This window comes from Schistocerca piceifrons, chromosome 2, assembly GCF_021461385.2.
Source record: "Schistocerca piceifrons isolate TAMUIC-IGC-003096 chromosome 2, iqSchPice1.1, whole genome shotgun sequence".
NCBI classification, from domain to species: domain Eukaryota; kingdom Metazoa; phylum Arthropoda; class Insecta; order Orthoptera; family Acrididae; genus Schistocerca; species Schistocerca piceifrons.
This window is the reverse complement of record NC_060139.1, coordinates 1,105,193,705-1,105,213,494: the sequence shown is the minus strand read 5'-3', so window position 1 is coordinate 1,105,213,494 and position 19,790 is coordinate 1,105,193,705. Positions and strand designations below refer to the sequence as shown.

General features: G+C 39.2%; 1 protein-coding gene across 2 annotated transcripts in view; it reads right to left on the bottom strand.

Annotated features, from left to right (window-relative positions):
* The window catches only part of LOC124776952 (clusterin-associated protein 1), a 136,477-nt gene extending 117,108 nt beyond the window's left edge, over window positions 1–19,369 (bottom strand). Inside the window, exon 1 of one of the 2 annotated variants that reach the window (XM_047252181.1) lies at window positions 19,242–19,369. In XM_047252181.1, the coding sequence (XP_047108137.1) occupies window positions 19,242–19,263 (22 nt within the window). In that variant the 5' untranslated portion in view covers window positions 19,264–19,369. Of the gene's footprint in view, window positions 1–19,153 lie in introns of both variants that reach the window. The other variant, XM_047252182.1, reaches the window with a different exon arrangement.
* Window positions 19,370–19,790: the final 421 nt, after the last annotated feature.

Below are 19,790 nucleotides of genomic sequence, written 5' to 3'. Positions count from 1 at the left end.
AAAAGGCTATTTACAATTTGTACAGAAACCAGATGGCAGTTATAAGAGTCAAGGGACATGAAAGGGAAGCAGTGGTTGGGAAGGGAGTGAGACAGGGTTTTAGCCTCTCCCCAATGTTATTCAATCTGTATATTGAGCAAGCAGTAAAGGAAACAAAAGAAAAATTCGGAGTAGGTATTAAAATCCATGGAGAAGAAATAAAAACTTTGAGGTTCACCAATGACATTGTAATTCTGTCAGAGACAGCAAAGGACCTGGAAGAGCAGTTGAACAGAATGGACAGTGTCTTGAAAGGAGGGTATAAGATGAACACCAACAAAAGCAAAACGAGGATAATGGAATGTAGTCGAATTAACTCGGGTGATGCTGAGGGAATTAGATTAGGAAATGAGACACTTAAAGTAGTAAAGGAGTTTTGCTATTTGGGGAGCAAAATAACTGATGATGGTCGAAGTAGAGAGGACATAAAATGTAGACTGGCAATGGCAAGGAAAGCGTTTCTGAAGAAGAGAAATTTAACATTGAGTATAGATTTAAGTGTCAGGAAGTCGTTTCTGAAAGTATTTGTATGGTGTGTAGCCACGTATGGAAGTGAAACATGGATGATAAATAGTTTGGACAAGAAGAGAATAGGAGCTTTCGAAATGTGGTGCTACAGAAGAATGTTGAAGATTAAATAGGTAGGTCACATTACTAATGTGGAGGTATTGAATAGGATTGGGGAGACGAGGAGTTTGTGGCACAACTTGACTAGAAGAAGGGACCGGTTGGTAGGATATGTTCTGAGGCATCAAGGGATCAACAATTTAGTATTGGAGGGCAGCGTGTAGGGTAAAAATTGTAGAGGGAGACCAAGAGATTAATACACTAAGCAGATTCAGAAGGATGTAGGCTGCAGTACGTACTGGGAGTTTAAGAACCTTGCACAGGATAGAGTAGCATGGAGAGCTGCATCAAACCAGTCTCAGGACTGAAGAGCACAACAACAACAACATCGAGGGTAAATTAAAGTCACCACCAACTATAATCATACGAGTCAGGTACATGTTTGAAATCAAACTCATGTTTTCTTTGAACCCTTCAACAACTGTATCATCTGAATTGGGAGGTCAGTAAAAGGATCCAATTATTATTTTATTCTGGTTGCCAACAATGACCTCTGCCCATACTAACTCACAGGAACTATTTACTTCAATTTTGCAACAAGATAAACTACTTCTAACAGCAACATGCCACCGCCAACCACGTCCAGCCTATCCTTTTGGAATAATATGAGGTTCTTTGCAAAAATTTCGGGTGATCTTATATCTGGCTTTAGCCAGCTTCCAGTGCCTGTAACGATTTGAGCATCAGTGCTTTCTATTGGCGCTGGAGCTCTGGTACTTTTCCAAAACAGCTTCAACAATTTACAACTGTTATACTGACGGTTCCTGTACTACGTTCTACCTGTGTTCGGCCTGCACCCTTTGTGACTGGAGCCCTTCTTGTGTTTTCCCGAGACACTCTAATATAAAAAACCGTCCAGTCCATGCCACACAGCCACTGCTACCTGTGTAGCCACCTCCTGCATATAGTGGACACCTGACCTATTCAGCGGAACCCAAAACCCAGCCACTCTTTGGCGCAAGTCGAGGAATCTGCAGCTTACACGATTGCAGAACCATCTGAGCCTCTGATTCAGACCCTCCACTCAGCTCTGTACCAGAGGTCCAGAAATGGTCCCGTCAACTATGCTGCAAATGGTCAGCTCTGCTTTCATTTTGCAAGCAAGACTGACAACCTTTACCACTTCTGTTAGCCACTTGAAACCAGAGAGAATCTCTTCTGATCAAAAGTAACAAATGACTCCCCTCGGTATGCACATGGAGTGCACATTGGTTTTCTTTCCATTGTTGGCATCCATATCCCTAAGGTACCCCATAACGCGACAAACCTTGGGGCTCCCAACTATCAATATTCCCACCCTCTGTGATTGTCTGAATCTTGCAGGCTGAGAGGTTTCCTCTGAAACAGGACAGGCGACAGCATCTGGCTCAATGACAATGTCAGCCACAGATAAACTGGGGAGGCCTTACATGCAGCTGCCTGGGAAGCCTTTCGACGCCTGCTACAACCCGGGGCAACCTCCCACTTGACCACAGGTCAACGTCAGTGTGAGCAGTAACTGGGCTGGACGCCGGTCAGGAACAATCGGAGGACTCGAATGTGCTGGACGTCCGTCGGATCCCCAAGGCCGGCCCACAACAGTGTTGCCCATCCACATCCACTGCAGCCTCAAGCTGTGTAACCGAAGCCATCACAGCCTGAAGCCGAGAGCGAAGTGTCACCAACTCGGCTTGCATCCACACACAACAATTGCAGTCCCTGTCGATACTAAAGGCCGTGGAAAACTAAACTATGCAGATAAACGGACTATCGGCACGTGCTGCGCAACTCTACTGTAGACCCTGACCAAAACGCGGGAACTGTGTGTAATAACACACAGATATTCAAAAACCTAACTACCGAAGCACGCAGGTGAAACTAAATAATTTGCCCCTTATTAGGAACTTGTAATATGTCACAAAATTGGTTTACTAACTGATGCAAACAAAAATGCAAGAACTGTGGCTATTGGATATTAAATTAACATGCAGAAACTCAAGAAACTAGACTATTAAAGCCCAGAGGTGATATAAAATACGCGCCTGGTTAGGAACTTGTAAAAGCCACAACATAAGTTACTTCCCTGTTGTTGCTTGAGTCTTGGCCTGCTACTGCTGCCTGACTGGTACCCACTCAGTACATTGTTCATCAGAACATACAGAAAAACACAATACCACTTGAAGAAAGTTATGAAGATCCCAAAAAAATGATAGTGTGTGAAAACACTACTTCTGCACACATGCTACGGCACTGTAATGAATAACCCCCAGAAGAAACACTATTATGTTATCTAAAAAAAAAGAAAAGATATATCTGATAGCTGTAATGAAGTGAAACCCCTGATTTTCATCAATAGGGTCACTCGATAGAACAATAATATTTACACGTACTGCAAAAAGTGCTGATTTTATTGTGGGTCTTTTACATAAATGCGGAAAACTTGTTCTAAATTCTTACACTGACAAGTCTCAAAAAAATATTATAAAATACTTAAAGAATCATTTGACAGGAACATTACCAATGTATCAATAGACTTAAGTGAAAATTACTCTTTTACTACCCAGGATGAAGCCCAATGATACCATTGGACATCTAACTTTTGCATTGTACATCTGATTATCATTAATCTAAACAATGCTAGAGGTGCAAATCTAGTTAATGTTTGTTACATATGATGAGATGAAACCTGAAGCCTGTGTGGTCCACAAAATGCAAGCAAGTCAATTAATACATCAAAGAAACACAGTCAAATGCTAAAAATCTTCATTATTTTAGTGACAACTCTGCAGGACAACAAAAAAAATTAATTTTATAAACCTGTAGCTTCATCAAATGTTTTTAATATCAGTGCCGACTAGTCATTCTCTGCAACAAGCCACAAAAAACTGAGTGAGACAGCATACCAGTTAAAAGAATTCACAAAAATAAATTTTATGAAGTTTTCAAGTCAAGTGCTGCCTGCACCAGATTTGTTTCAGTATTTTTCTGATGAGTCAGAGTCAGACACATTCTAACCATGCTGTACACTTACACAAGTTCACACACTTCCTGGAACCAAAAGTTTCCATAACTTCAAGGCATTAGATTGTTTAGGGAACTTGGAAGCAAGGAAGAGCAGCAGTGATGCAGAGCCCACATTCAAATATATTCATTCACTCATCACGTTCTGCAGAGCCCACCATGAAACAGAACCTTGTTGTCATAGAAGATTATTATAAATATTTGGGGCGATTTCACAAATTCACTGTAGTTACATTAGTTGACATATTGTCACAAACTCAATACTCACACAGAAAAACACAAAAAGTTTTGAGCTGTTGCTGCCGCACTTCAAATTTCAGCCACAAGAGTGCAGCAGTGAGCAGTTAGGCAAGGTGGGGACGGGCACCGAAAAAGCATATGTTTTGCTCAAAATGCATTCACCGTAACATTCTGCCGTAACAGTGCAAAGACACTTCAGAAAGACGTCCGACAAATATTCACCGACTGCCAACTCTATTTGGCGGTGGTACGCACAGTTTAAAGCTCAAGGATGGCTCTGCAGGGGGAAATCAAAGGATCCGCCAGAGGTGGGTGAAGAAACAGTTGACCACATGTGGGAAGTTTTGCACATAGCTTACAGAAGTAGGCAAACGGAGCATGCAGAGAGCTGAACATATCACAACTGACCATTTGGAAGATCTTATGGAAATGACTAGTGCTGAAGCCTTAACACTTGCAATTGCTCTAAGCCCCGACTCCCAATAACAAACTCAGACACTTTGAATTTTCGGCACACCTCAAACAGCTTATGGAAGAGGAAGAGTTTTGTGAGACACTCATCTTCAATGATGCAATTTTTTTCTGTGAATGGCACAGTGAACAGGAACAGTGTGTGAATCTGGTGGACAGATAATACTCACGCTACAACGCACGCACATTCGACATTCACCAAAAGTTAATGGCTTCTGTGCAGTCTCGCAGCTTGAAGTTTATGGTCCTTTTTTCTTCTGCAGAAAGACTATTACAGAACACGTATATCTCGACATGTCAGAAAACTGGCTCATATCAATCTGGAGACCGACAGTGTGGACTTCAACTACCGACAGAATGTTTCACCACTGCACTTCTATCATGATGTTTGTGAATTCTTAAACAAGAAATTGAGAAACTGATGGATCAGTCATATTGGGGCTGACAATCAGCAAGTCACTTCATGGCCTCCCCACTCTCCCAATCTAACCTCATGCAATTTAATGTGAGGGGTTATGTGAAAGATTCAATGTTTATCCCTCCTCTACCAACAAATGTACCAGAATTGTGAGCTCAAATCAACAGTGGTTTTGAACAGACTGATACAGACACGCTGCTCCGAACATGGGAAAAACCTGATTACCCACTTGGTGTCTGCAGAATCAGTAGGGGCACATATGGTGCACTTAAAAAAACTTTTTGAGTTTTTCTATTTATGTGAAAAGCCCTGAGACAATATATAAAATGATATAGCCACACAAATCTATGAAATCCTTCAAATCACTTATAATTGCCTTGTACTTTTGTTTAAGCTTTGGTGCACTAAATCAGAGAATCTCATTTAATTGTTCTTTTTATTTTCTGCAATTTGAAAGGAGTAAAACTATAGTGAAGTCAGTAAAGAGTAAGAAAGTTTTGTTGGCAGATAGTTCTTACACTAGCGATGTAGGTCAACTTTTGCAGGATGAACCAGGATCAGAGTACCAGGTCACCAGTTTTTTGTTAGATTTTAAAGTCCGGCCTGGGTATGTGGCACAGGGTTTAGAATCATTTTATCAGACTTGACCTTGGAAGACGCTGTGGTGACAGAGGGTGGGCCAGGCTACGTTATTGACAGAGATCCTGAGTAAAATATCAAATGTGAGATGGTCAAGACTGCATCAGCAACTAGACCCAGACCTATTGATTCTGTCAGCAGAGGGATTTATATTAGGCATGGCCTTTACCTCAGCAGGAAAGGGAAGGGTAAACTGGCTAGGCTAATAATAGAAAATTTAAGGGGAGGAGCCACTACACGAGTGCTAAAATACCAGTGGTTACAGGTGTCAACGCAGCACCTATTTTGGGATAGGAAGTACATGACAGAAACCAAGTTTTAAGAAAGATTACGACTGAAACTAACCTTCAGTTTGAGAAAGAAATTAAACAACATAATTCTGGCATATTGCATCAGTACAAACAGCTGTTGGTTAAAAATTTACAGCATCCACCAGAAATTTCATTTCCACCCAACTTCATCTCACTCAATGTGAAATGTTAGCTATCTTTTATCGTATCAAAATTTTTGAGGACAAAGAAGTAACATTATGAATTATTTAGCACCGAAGGCAAATGGTTGATATCGGTTTGTCAGGAGAATTTAAGGAAAGTGTGGCTCATCTACAAAACTTCAAAAGAAAGCATAGCAAAACCAACACTAAACTGTACAGCACCTCTAAACAGAGGTTAAACAGATTGTAACACAAAAACTAGAGGAAACTACCAGATCATTTTATCTCAGATCATACAGGTAGTGTCAACTGGTGGTCATGAATTTCTCTGGAAAAAATATATATATTAGGCCTCTATATCATGAGTGTTAAGAAATGAAGTATTGTCGTCTTATCCTAATTTTTGTAAATGGTGTGGGCCTTTGAACAATGTATATTTTGTAAATAACTCTTAAAACAGTACAGAACAAAAAATATAACTATTAAACCATAAGTACTGGAGACCCGGATGTTTTGCATTACAGCTCCCTCGTAGTGTGCTGAAACATAGTTGACACCCGCACACAAATGGGCTTCCCTTAACTTACAAATTTAAGATAACAATATAAAATGTAAATCCATGATCCCACTTAAAAAAATTTTTTCTCATTTGGAAAATCACATAAAGCTATCTTTTCTATCATATTACCACATACTACTGATGTAATTACAGAATAAACAGTATCTTCTCCACTCCAGCTATGTGTATTACATAAATATTTGTTACTAAAATTGTAAAAAATTGCATTTTTACGAGTTATTTAATTGAAAACCCTATTCAAAAACTTTTGAGAATAACAAAAAACATTGTTTTGTTACTATGTTAGTAGTTAGTGGAAACACAGTGGGCAATAGTTTTCTGTGTAACATGTTAAAAATTTTTCATCATTCTGCATATTTCGCATCACTGAATTTCTAGTGTAAAATATGCACATTGGCAACACTGTTCCCAGTGCTCTTCTGTTTATCACAAAAGAGTGAGAACTTGCACATTAACCATTCTGTGTCGAGTTTTGCATTTGGTTTGAACTTTTTGTTAGATACAACGTCAGTAAGGAAATATGGTAGTGAAAGAGTGAGGTGTGTGGACTATCAAAAAAGACACAAGAAGGTGTTTAAGAAAAGTGAAAAACACTTCACAGTTGTTGGAAATCTGTATTCAAGTAATGGTATAAGTATCAGATACATTGCGCAGGAACTGATACAAGAAAAACTTTAGTGGCAACCCACTTGAACAATCACAATCACTTGAATGTGAAACTGAAGAAGACAGTGCAGATGTATGTTGATGCGTTGAATGTTAGTATTTCTGCTATAGCCCCTACTATATCACCCCTTAAATATCCTGGAAAGGTAAGAAGCACATGAAAAAAACAGATTGTTAAAAGAAAAATGGAAGAAACTGAAACAAGTTTAACACATGCAACATCTTCAAAACTTTGTGAAGTGTACAATGTCTAGCACTTCGTGCAGAACCTGAAAATAGGGATATGTGCACAAAATGTGATGTGTGGTTTCAAAACCTAAATATTGCTGTCTCAGCAGCAGTAATCAAAAGTATCTGGACACCCCCAAAAACATACATTTTTCATATTAGTTGCATTGCGCTGCCACCTACTGCCAGGTATTCCTTATCAGCAGCCCTCAGTTGTCATTAGGCGTATGAGAGAGCAAAATGGGGAGCTCCAAGAACTCACGAACTTCAAATTTGGTCAAGTGATTGGGTGCCATTTGCGTCATACATCTGTACGAGAGATTTCCACACTCCTAAACATCCCTAGGTCCACTGTTTCTGATGTGATAGTGAAATGGAAATGTGAAGGGGCACGTACAGCACAAAAGTGTACTGTCCGACCTCGACTGTTGACTGATAGAGAAAGCCGACAGTTGAAGAGGGTCATAATGTTTAATAGGCAGACATCTATCCAGACCGTCATAAAGGAAGTCCAAACTGCATCAGGACCCACTGCAAGTACAATGACAGTTAGGCGGGAGGTGAGAAAACTTGGATTTCATGGTCGAGCGGCTGCTCACAAGCCACACATCACGGCAGTAAATGCCAAACGACACTTGCTCAGTGTAAGGAGCATAAACATTAGATGACTGAACAGTGGAAAAAATATTGTGTGGAGTGAAGAATTACGGTACACAATGAGGCAATTCGATAGCAGGGTGTGGGTATGGTGAATGCCTGGTGGACGTCATCTGCCAGCGTGTGTAGTGTCAACAGTAAAATTCGGAGGTGGTGGTGTTTTGGTGTGGTCGTGTTTTTCATGGAGGTGGTTTGCACCCCTTGCTGTTTTGCACGACACTATCACAGCACAAGCCTACATTGATGTTTTAAGCACCTCCTTACTTCCCACTGTCGAAGAGCAAGTCGGGGATGGTGACTGCATCTTTCAACACGATCAAGCACCTGTTCATAATGCACGGCCTGTGGCAGAGTGGTTACAAGAACACTTTTAGGATGTTTTGGAATGCCAACTTTTGTGCCAGGCCTTACTGACCGGCATCGATACCTCTCCTCGGTGCAGTGCTCTGTGAAGAATGGGCTGCCATTCCCCAAAAAACCTTCCAGCACCAGACTGAACGTATGCCTGCAAGAGTGGAAGCTTTCATCTAGACTAAGGGTGGGCCAACACCATACTGAATTTCAGCATAACCGATGGAGGGCGCCACAAACTTGTAAGTCATTTTCATCCAATTGTCCAGATATTTTTGATCACATAGTGTATATTGAGATGGTACAGTTACTGACACTGATACCAGGTGGCTACTCTAAGTAGCAGATACACAAATATGTACCCACTTCCTCACATTATTCGATTTCAAAAGCTCGTAAAATAAAGAGTGAGAAAGGTATTTGGGCATTGCCAGATCTTTACTGTGGGCAACCATTGCAGGATGATACGCTTATTGTTGCTCCAGAATATTACCTCAGTGGTGACAAGGATTGCAGCAGGCAAAGACCTAACTAGTCTCATGTTACCTCTGACAGTGAAAATGGTTAAAAAGGTAAAAGGTAAAAAGATATATGACAAGATCAATGTAAGAAGCACATCTCCCAATGAAAAGAGAGAACCCGAGTTCAATAAATGGTCTCACAAAGTTATACTCCTTATGACCAGAATTGGTAAAATAAGAGCAAATGAAGGAAGTATGCCCATGTATTTACTGCACTAATTTGAAACTTGTTTGTTTAGCCATAAGCAGTGTCACAGGAAAGAAGTACAAGAGATGGACCTGATGCTTTTGTGTATGTGTCAAGAGCCGCAAGATAAATGTTGGTTGCAGGAGTGTGCAATGTGTCCTGGTGCTGAACTGATGACTGCTGAAGCATTACACCATCAGGATACTGACAATGACATAACCTACGCATTGTCAGAGGGTTGGTGAAGAAGACAGTAGAGCCAGAGAAGTTTGTTACAGAGGTTAGGCATTGGGTCATGAAAGGAATAGCTCACCACCATATCTGGAGGATTCAGAGATAGGCCACAGCACAAGTAAAATCAGCCACATCCCAGAATACAGACACATTAGTTCTTCATTTTGACATTGCTGAGAAGTGGTCTGTTGCTTTGCAGAATGAAATTCAAAGTTACCACTGGCACACATAACAGGTATCAATATTCACACGTGTTGCTCACTTCCTTGGAATATCACACTGTTTTGCTATTGTCAGTGATGATCTCATCCATGACAGTGCACATGCACGCTATGCTGTCAGCGCGATGATTGATGACGTAGTATCTAGAGGCCGTGCATTTCCTAAACGTGTGTATGTGACTGCTGGTGCGACATCTCATTTTAAAATCTGCTTTCAGCTTTCTGGGCTTGGTAAACACTGTAGTACAGGGATTAAGACAAAAGAATGGATATTTTCAGCAACAGGTCATGGAAACAATGCAAGTGATAGGGTAGGAAGTCTCTGTAAACATCTTGCAACAAGATTTAATCTCCAGCATGAAGCTGTTGATCCTATAAGAGATGCTACTGGATTTGTACACACCATATCAACATTAGTAACAAACATGAAACTCTTAATTCTAAATGGAAGTACATTAAGGGAATTCCATTTAAAAAAAAGAGAGAAGAGTGGTCAGCCACGAAGCCTGTGGTACGAATTCATTCAAGTCACTAAGGGGTCGCATACCGGAGTGGCAGATACATTGCGAGAATGGTTCTCCATGAAATGCATCCTGTTACTGTGTGTGAAATGCAGAGACCACATTATAAATTAAAAGACTTTGTAGTGAGCCACTTCATTACTTGTGTGTATGACAACCAGTGGTGGGTGGGACAGATAGTTTCTCACGAGTTACAAGATATAACCATCTCCTTTGTGACACCTCACGGTCCTGCTAATGCTTTCAAATGGCTATCGTTAAAAGTTCAGTGTACAGTTCCCATTTCCAAATGCTGCTCTTGTTGGATCATCCTTGTCCAGGTGCAAATTCAGTTCAGCTATACAAGTTCAATGAGAAGCAGATGAAAAAAACAAATGAACTCTTTTCAACAGTTCACTGTTACACTGTAGGCAATTTTAATTCGTGGAAAGTCACGAAGAAGGAAAATCATGACAGGAGACAATAATATAAGGGGTGTTCAAAAAGAAATGAGCCGGAGGCATAATTACAGAAACCATTACCTTTATGTCAGAAATATTGACCCTGGCTGTTAAGACACTTGTTCCACTGACACAAGGCAGTGAATGGCTGCCTCATAAATCTCCCGAGGCTGTGATGTTAACCATTTCCACACGTACAGATGGACATCGTCGTCCAATATGAATCATTTGTCCTTATGCTGACATTCGGCCCCCTTCTGATTCACTTCCTGCAGCAAGGGACAACAGTGAATGCCCAGTGTTACTAGTAAACCTTGACCAGCCTTCACCAAGTGATCAAATCAAAATGACCAGGCAATCTCACCCATGGGGTCATTCCACTATATGAAATGCAAAGCCTTATATGGCCAACACAGTCACAATGCTCCTGCAGAAATTCAAATGGGAGGTTCTCGGCCACCCTTCATACAGTCTGGACCTCTCTCCCTGTGATTACGCCGTTTTTGGTCCCTTAAAAAGGCTCTGAGGGGCAAACGATTCATCTCGGACAAGGATGTCCAGCTCTACGTGCGGAACTGGTTATCATCGGAGCCCCGGGAATTTTATGAGACAGTCATTCACCGCCTTGTGACACAGTGGAATAAGTATCTCAGCAACCAGGGTCAACACTTCTAATATGCAGGTACTGGTTTCTGTAATTATGCCTCCAGCTCATTTCTTTTTGAACGCCCTTTATAGTTTGTGAATAATATCATAAAAATAAAAATGGGAATAAATATTCTATACCTAGGAATAAATATTCTATACCTGTAAATATTCTATACCTCATTTTTGTCATAAAATGCGTTCAAACAAAATTATGAATTGTTTTCCCACTCACTTATAATGTTGAAAAGTAGTTATTTTGATTCAGAAATAACAGTTTTGCAAAACATTTACTTAAAATCAACAATCAATTTAAATATTTAAGTGTCCATGATTTTTTGGCCTTGACAGTAGAGCTAGGTCTACCTAAAAATTTCACACATTTTGTACAGATGAGTATTGTCCACACTGGCTGTACTTTACTTACATACAGTGACCGACTAATGTACGATGAAATTTTTAGAACATTTAGATGGGAGATTTGGAGAAAATAATTTCTAAATAACCAAAAAATTTCAGATTCTTTATCTTTAAGCACAAATATTTTGACAGTTTAAGAATTTCATGCATTAAGGTCTTAGCTGACAGTTAGCAGTCCTTCCAATTTACCGTTTCTCATGACAGTTAACATCCTGTGACTATTCACAAATTATGTTTCGAAATTCACAAAAAGTTACAAACTTTCAGAGAAGCTCAGAAGTATGTATTAAACATATCTCATAGTATTGGGAACAAAATATTTATTGAAAATAAATTCAGATCTCTATCACTTTTAGTTTCTTTATTACAATTTTTCAATTTTCCCTTTCTTTACAACATTTTCACAAATACTCTCATTTAGAGAGATCTGTAACATTTTAACAAATCGTCAGAAACTCAAAAAATTGTAGTTTTGGTGAGGTATGGTGTGGAACTCCAACATATATTTTTTCAGCAAACTTTGAAATAGTGATGTGGCACACACCAACTCTTGGCCTGTATGATCTGAGATGAAATTACCCTACCATATCTGCAGCAAAAGGCTGAAAATGATATACACAGACCCTAGAAATGCAGGAAGCTTATTTTAAAACACACTGGCACTTAGCATAAAGGAACAGACAATTTCAAAAGAAAATTAAAGGAACATCGCACCTCTGGATGTTGGTACAATGTGAAGCAACCCTTGCAGGCAGATTCATCGCACAAAAGTAAATTTAAAATGAGGAAGGGTGTACAAGGGGAAAACTTCTTCATGAGGAAACCTAATTCCTGAGAAACAAAGAAAGGAAGATAAGGTGTAGTGCTGAAAAAACATAAGAATAGAATGTACAAACCACGTGAAAAACTGTGTTTCTAATGCTGTGTATTAATACAACTGTGATTTAAAAAAGTAGCTTCTCACTTTGTACAAATGTATTACAATTTTTTCTACAGTAGGCATGTAATAGACACATATTTGTTTACTGTCTTTATATCTGCAAGATTGGGTGTTATTTGATGTGGTTATTAGTGCTTATCATCATTACTACTAAAAACATTGTTTTCTATGTTAATGATAAACATGTAAGCAATTTTATTTATTCTGTGTAAACAAAATATACTTGTGACATTTTTAGCTAGAAACACATGCTGTGCTGCCATGAGGAAACAGTTATATTTTTAATCTGTTGCTCTCTTTTAATCATGAGTTTGTTACAAAGGTACAGAAACTAACTTGCAATTTATTGCATAGCAAGATTTCGTAACCTGCACACTGAGGATCTGAAGATAGCAGTTATTACTTTCAAAACTAGGAATCCAGGGTACCTATATGTGATCAAGGCAATAAAAACTTCACACTGTAGTTTTCTTTACATTGACCTCTGTATAAAACTTGCAACATGACGTGTATGACATTATTACAAAATATGATCTATAGCCAAGAGAAATGATTAATGAGATGCCATCTAGCTGCCGCTATGTCATTTATTTAAGTCCACAACCAGTTTGGCTTTCACATACATACGATTTTCAAATGGATATTGTGCTGTTGTGAAACAACATATTAATGAACATGGAGAAATTAGTAAAAATAAACTAAACTAAGTATGTTTAGTTCACTTTTCAAAAAAAAGCTTCCAATGAGTTTGAAACAAATTTTGCAATAGTGGGTGACGCCTGTTTTTGCTCACTGCAATGAGACACTGATTTTAATGTGAAAGCCACTCAAAAACTTAGTGCTGATCAGTTCATTATGGGGAGATGCACTTTGTTAATTATTAGGAGACCAGACTGCAGAGAGAGACATAATTACGATAATAATGAAAATGAAATGAAGGTAGGCATGATGAAAAGTCAAGTGGATGGGCCTAGTTAGTTCTCTGCAGTATTCTGAAAGACAGGAAAAGAGCAGCAGGTAGCTAAAGGTTTTACATAGAAAAGTTGGGCTTCCTGACATTTCAGCACAATAAACCACAATAAAGGCAAAACACTCTCCTGGTTGTTTCACTTTTAGTATGGTTTACTGTGGTATGGGTAATTCCTGTGTCAGTTCAATGCAGCTCTCAACCTGACCCACACAGATTTCTTTCAAATTTGGTACGACCAATGAGCCAGATACGAGATGGAAAACTATCAGTTTGTACAGATATATGGCAATTGTGAAGAAAGTTATAGAAATGCGAAGTTTGGAAACTGTGTCAAATTTGTAAGCATCTATCTCAACATAAATGACTATAATTCTGGTTCTAATCCGTATAAAGCAATGAAACTTGTGTCATCAAATAGCTAGTGAGTAGAGCTTACTGATATGCAATACTACAGGTTTCCTGAAAATTTTAATGTGTAAGGTCACTGACCTTGTGTAGCTCATAGCACCCCACCTTCAATTTTTTTTTTTTTCCAATATGTCACTACAGACATGGTAAATAACAAGATGGCACATCAAAGGCAGTTAGCAGTCACTATTATTCTGACCAATTGTTGTTAACAGTTACTCAGGGAAACTTTTATTTCAACCAATCATCATCAGCTTAGTTACAAATTGCAGTGTAGAATTTCTGTGGTATTTAGTTGTAGATTATTATGACAGGGTTTCAAGTCAAAACGGTCTAGTTGCAATTCATTTAAAAAAGGTCACACACGAACACAGAAGAATTTGATGAATGTTCAAGAGTGGATGGTAAAGAAGTGTTGTAATGTATTGCTAGGTGAAAAAATTTGCGGCAAATGTAGAAAGCAAATATCACAAACCCCATCAATCCCTGCAGGTGTTGCCTCAGTTGTTTCCAGAGAAAATTTAAGTGAAGATCAAATAGCATCAGATCTGGCACTTGATTGTTTAAACACTAGCCTTCAGTATCTAAGTGAAGAAAACGAGGCTTCAAAGTGAAAGAAAGCACCCAAAGCAAAAACTGAAAAACGTGGCCTCAGTGTTGGAGCGCACTTATGGGGCACAACTGGAAAAAGATGAGTGTGAACGAAAAGGAGAATGAGAAATCAAATCCCAGCTGAAAGATAAGTTTCACAATTCATGTATGTGTGACAAAATACAAATTTTGACAGTACTTTAAAAAAACTGGAATATAAGGAAAACCATGAAAGTATTTTCCACTTCAGATTACATGGTTCGAAGAGCAAAATAGTTAGTAACAATACACGGTATGTTAGCGACACCGTATCCAAAGCCACGTAAGACACAGCGTGAGAAAAATGTTCAGTGTGTACATGATTTTTTACTGTGATCATAATGTAAGCTGTAAATTGCTGCGGAGAAAACACTATGTGGAATTAGAGTACATAAGCAGAAGCAGCTAGGGTTGCACAATCTTACAGAATTATATACACGTTTCAAAGATAAAACCCAGATGCAAATACTGGATTGTAAATATTAAACAATGGAAAATTGGATTCTAAATGTCTTGTGAGTTGTGGCCAAAGCACTGTGTTCTTGCCAAAGCCAGTGGGACCCATGCTGTTTGTCAGTGTGTTACACACCAGAATTTTAAATTAATGGTTAAAGGGTGTAATTTGAAAGAACTAACAATGTATGAAGAGCATAAATTACCATCTTACAAACACTGTGTAGCATTTGTTACATGCAATCCTGCACTTCCAGCATGTTTCTTAGGAGCATATCCCTACTGTCCAAGTGTAAAAAGACTGACTGACTGTTTGTTTTGCTTTGATGAAATTACTTATAAGTGGTGGTTAAGAACAGGCAGGATAACTCTAGAGACTGTTATAAATCAAGACAATTTCACTGAGATGTTTGCATCAAGTTTACAACAGGTCCTAGCACACTCATATATCACCCAGCAACAGGCACAGTTCTTTAAAATCACTAAAGACAAACTCCAAGTTCTTTAGGGAACACAAAAGAGCCAGGGATTGCTATGGTGAATGGAATGCTGTTAACAGACATATATGTTGTCCGTATGTATGACAGTCATTGGCAGGTTGCATATATGTTGCAAACTTATGAATAAACAAATGGAGTAGGCCCTACAGGCTAGCTTCTTGCATCCACATGGACTATGTCCATCATTTGTGTTTCCTGCCAAACCTGACACTTGCATTATCACAATACTGGGTCCAGCAAAACCAACTGGAAAGATGTCCCCCTCATTACATCTGAAGAAAATTAACAATACATTTGGGGACTTATTACAGTGCATTTTACCTTTTCACCCAAGCTACACTCTAAATGATTCATAATACCATTGTTGTTGTGGTCTTCAGTCCTGAGACTGGTTTGAGGCAGCTCTCCATGCTACTCTATCCTGTGCAAGCTTCTTCGTCTCCCAGTACCTACTGCAACCTACATCCTTCTGATTCTGTTTAGCACATTCATCTCTTGGTCTCCCTCTACGATTTTTACCCTCCACGGTGCCCTCCAATACTAAATTGGTGATCCCTTGATGTCTCAGAGCATGTCCTACCAACCGATCCCTTCTTCTAGTTAAGTTGTGCCACAAACTTCTCTTCTCCCCAATCCTATTCAATACTTCCTCATTAGTTATATGATCTACCCATGTTATCTTCAGCATTCTTCTGTAGCACCACATTTCGAAAGCTTCTATTCTCTTCTTGTCCAAACTAGTTATCGTCCATGTTTCACTTCCACACATGGCTACGCTCCATACAAATTCAGAAACGACTCCCTGAAACTTAATCAATATTCGATGTTAACAAATTTCCCTTCTTCAGAAACGCTTTCCTTGCCATTGCCAGTCTACATTTTATGTCCTCTCTACTTCGACCATCATCAGTTATTTTGCTCCCCAAATACCAAAACTCCTTTACTACTTTAAGTGTCTCATTTCCTAATCTAATTCCCTCAGCATCACCCGAGTTAATTCGACTACATTCCATTATCCTCGTTTTGCTTTTCTTGATGTTCATCTTATACCCTCCTTTCATGACACTGTCCATCCCGTTCAACTGCTCTTCCAAGTCCTTTGCTGTCTCTGACAGAATTACAATGTCATCGGAGAACCTCAAAGTTTTTATTTCTTCTCCATGGCTTTTAATACCTACTCTGAATTTTTCTTTTGTTTCCTTCACTGCTTGCTCAATATACGGATTGAATAACATTGGGGATAGGCTACAACCCTGTCTCACTCCCTTCCCAACCACTGCTTCCCTTTCATGTCCCTCAATTCTTGTAACTGCCATCTGGTTTCTGTACAAATTGTAAATAGCCTTTCCCTCCCTGTATTTTACCCCTGCCACCTTCAGAATGTAAAAGAGAGTATTCCAGTCAACATTGTCAAAAGCTTTCTCTAAGTCTACAAATGCTAGAAATGTAGGTTTGCTTTCCTTAATCTATTTTCTAAGATAAGTCGTAGGGTCAGTATTGCCTCACATGCTCCAATATTTCCGCGGAATTGAAACTGATCTTCCCCGAGGTTGGCTTCTACCAGTTTTTCCATTCGTCTGTAAAGAATTCGTGTTAGTATTTTGCTGCCGTGACTTATTAAACTGATTGTTCGGTTATTTTCACATCTGTCAGCACCTGCTTTCTTTGGGATTGCTTGCTGCATTTTTGTATTTTCTCCTTTCATCCATTAAATTCAGTATCTCCTTCGTTGCCCAAGGTTTTCTGCTAGCCCTCATCTGTTTACCTACTTGATCCTCTGCTGCCTTCACTATTTCATTCTCAAAGCTACCCATTCTTCTTCTACTATATTTCTTTCCCCCATTCCTGTCAATTGTTCCCTTATGCGAATTCTTTACAGACAAATGGAGAAACTAGTAGAAGCCGACCTCGGGGGAGGTCAGTTTGGATTCTGTAGAAATGTTGGATGAGGCTATACTGACACTACGACTTATCTTAGAAGAGAGATTAAGGAAAGGCAAACCTACGTTTCTAGCATTTGTAGACTTAGAGAAAGCTTTTGACAATGTTGACTGGAATACTCTTTTTCAATTTCTGACGGTGGCAGGGGTAAAATGCAGGGAGCGAAAGGCTATTTACAATTTGTACAGAAACCAGAAGGGAAGCAGTGGTTGGGAAGGGAATGAGACAGGGTTGTAGCCTCTCCCCGATGTTGTTCAATCTGTATATTGAGCAAGCAATAAAGGAAACAAAAGAAAAATTTGGAGTAGGTACTAAAAACCATGGAGAAGAAATAAAAACTTTGAGGTTCTCCGATGACATTGTAATTCTGTCAAAGACAGAAAAGTACTTGGAAGAGCAGTTGAACGGAATGGACAGAGTCTTGAAAGGAGGATATAAGATGAACATCAACAAATGCAGAATGAGGATAATGGAATGTAGTCGAATTAAGTAGGGTGATGCTGGGGGAATTGGATTAGGAAATGAGACACTTAAAGTAGTAAAGGAGTTTTGGTATTTGGGGAGCAAAATAACTGATGATGGTCGAAGTAGGGAGGACATAAAATGTAGACTGGCAATGGCAAGGAAAGCGTTTCTGAAGAAGAGAAATTTGTTAACATCGAGTATAGATTTAAGTGTCACGATGTCGTTTCTGAAAGTATTTGTATGGAGTGTAGCCATGTATGGAAGTGAAAGGTGGACGATAAATAGTTTAGACAAGAAGAGAATAGAAGCTTTCAAAATGTGGTGCTACAGAAGAATGCTGAAGATAACATGGGTAGATCACATAACTAATGTGGAGGTATTGAATAGAATTGGGGAGAAGAGGAGTTTGTGGCACAACTTGACTAGAAGAAGGGCTGGTAGGACATGTTCTGAGGCATCGAGGGATCACCAATTTAGGACTGGAGGGCAGCGTGAAGGGTAAAAATCGTAGAGAGAGACCAATAGATGAATACAGTAAGCAGATTCAGAAATATGTAGGCTGCAGTATGTACTGGGAGATGAAGAAGCTTGCACAGGATAGAGTAGCATGGAGAGCTGCATCAAACCACTCCCAGGACTGAAGACCACAACAACAACATTTGGATCATTGGATGCATCAAGTCTGAAAGAAATCTGAGCTAGTTAGGTTGAAAATGTCACTTTTCTGCATTGAATCGACATGGAATTACCCGTGTACCATCGCAGGAAGTGCGTCTTTCGTAGAAAAATCCGTCACTGAGGCACACTACTGGCTAATGGATGGCAAATGACACAAAAAAACATACGGCATACTCTACAAATTATTACTTACAAGCGCCATAATAATCGGAGGATTGCGACTGTTTTCTATTTGGTGCTGTACCTTACTGCATATTTGTTAGTTGATACTTGGTTTTAAGAAAATTTCCTTTTGATGTTTAGCTATTGTTGTTTACCTCGAGAACTGGTTATGTATTTTTATGGCCTGTACTACTTTGTGCGTACGATGTTTGGTAACGGTTTAGCTTTGTAAACTAATTCTTTTTAACTCTTAGAAACTTGCCTGGGTGTTTCTGTATTGCGGTTTACCTGATTCCCACATTTTGTTTAACAATCTACAAACTTAAATGTAGCAAGTATCAACATCAGTTTACGCAGATGAATAATACTATTGATTTTATTTCATGTCCTGATCGTCTTGAATTTTGTGAAGCGTTGAAGGTTTTTGCGCAGTTGCTATCATCGGTAAGAAATACATTTATTATGTACCTACTCAGCCACATTACAATATACGTCAGAGTTCAGATCTGCCTTTTTGTGTGCTCACTACCAGTAACAGTCGTCTCTGCGAACTTACTCCTTAGGTCTCTGTAAGACATGGTGGCAGCTTCAAATATAAATCAGCACTGTCAAGTCAACCGTCCAAAACACAGGAACGCAGAGCTTTTGTGTGTGTTTATTTATTTGTTTGTTTCTCGTTGCCCCGGGCAACGCACAAGCACAAGGCAACATGCAGCGCTGCCAACACAGAAAAAAATTTCTGTTAAACTACAGTGTAATTCAAATTAAATGCTTATTGTTGTTATCTATCTTCCTAAAAATAAAATTCAATGCACTTTTAACTTACAAAGACATTTTTTGTCATCGTTATTGCCTATTATTATGATTACTATTACTTCTACTTCTAAAAGAAAGCTTACTAAGTTTAGATTCTACTCACCACATTAATGTAGTTCCAGCCACAGTGTTTCATTCTCTTCCTCATCCTGCCGCAACATTTTATTTTCCTCCTTATTCTGCAATAGGATGTCTTGCGTGTCCACCACACTGCCGAAGTACTGGGTCCGGCTGGAGAAATGTCTGTGGTGTATGCTATGATTCTGCCGGATTTGTCGTAGGAAGTTCT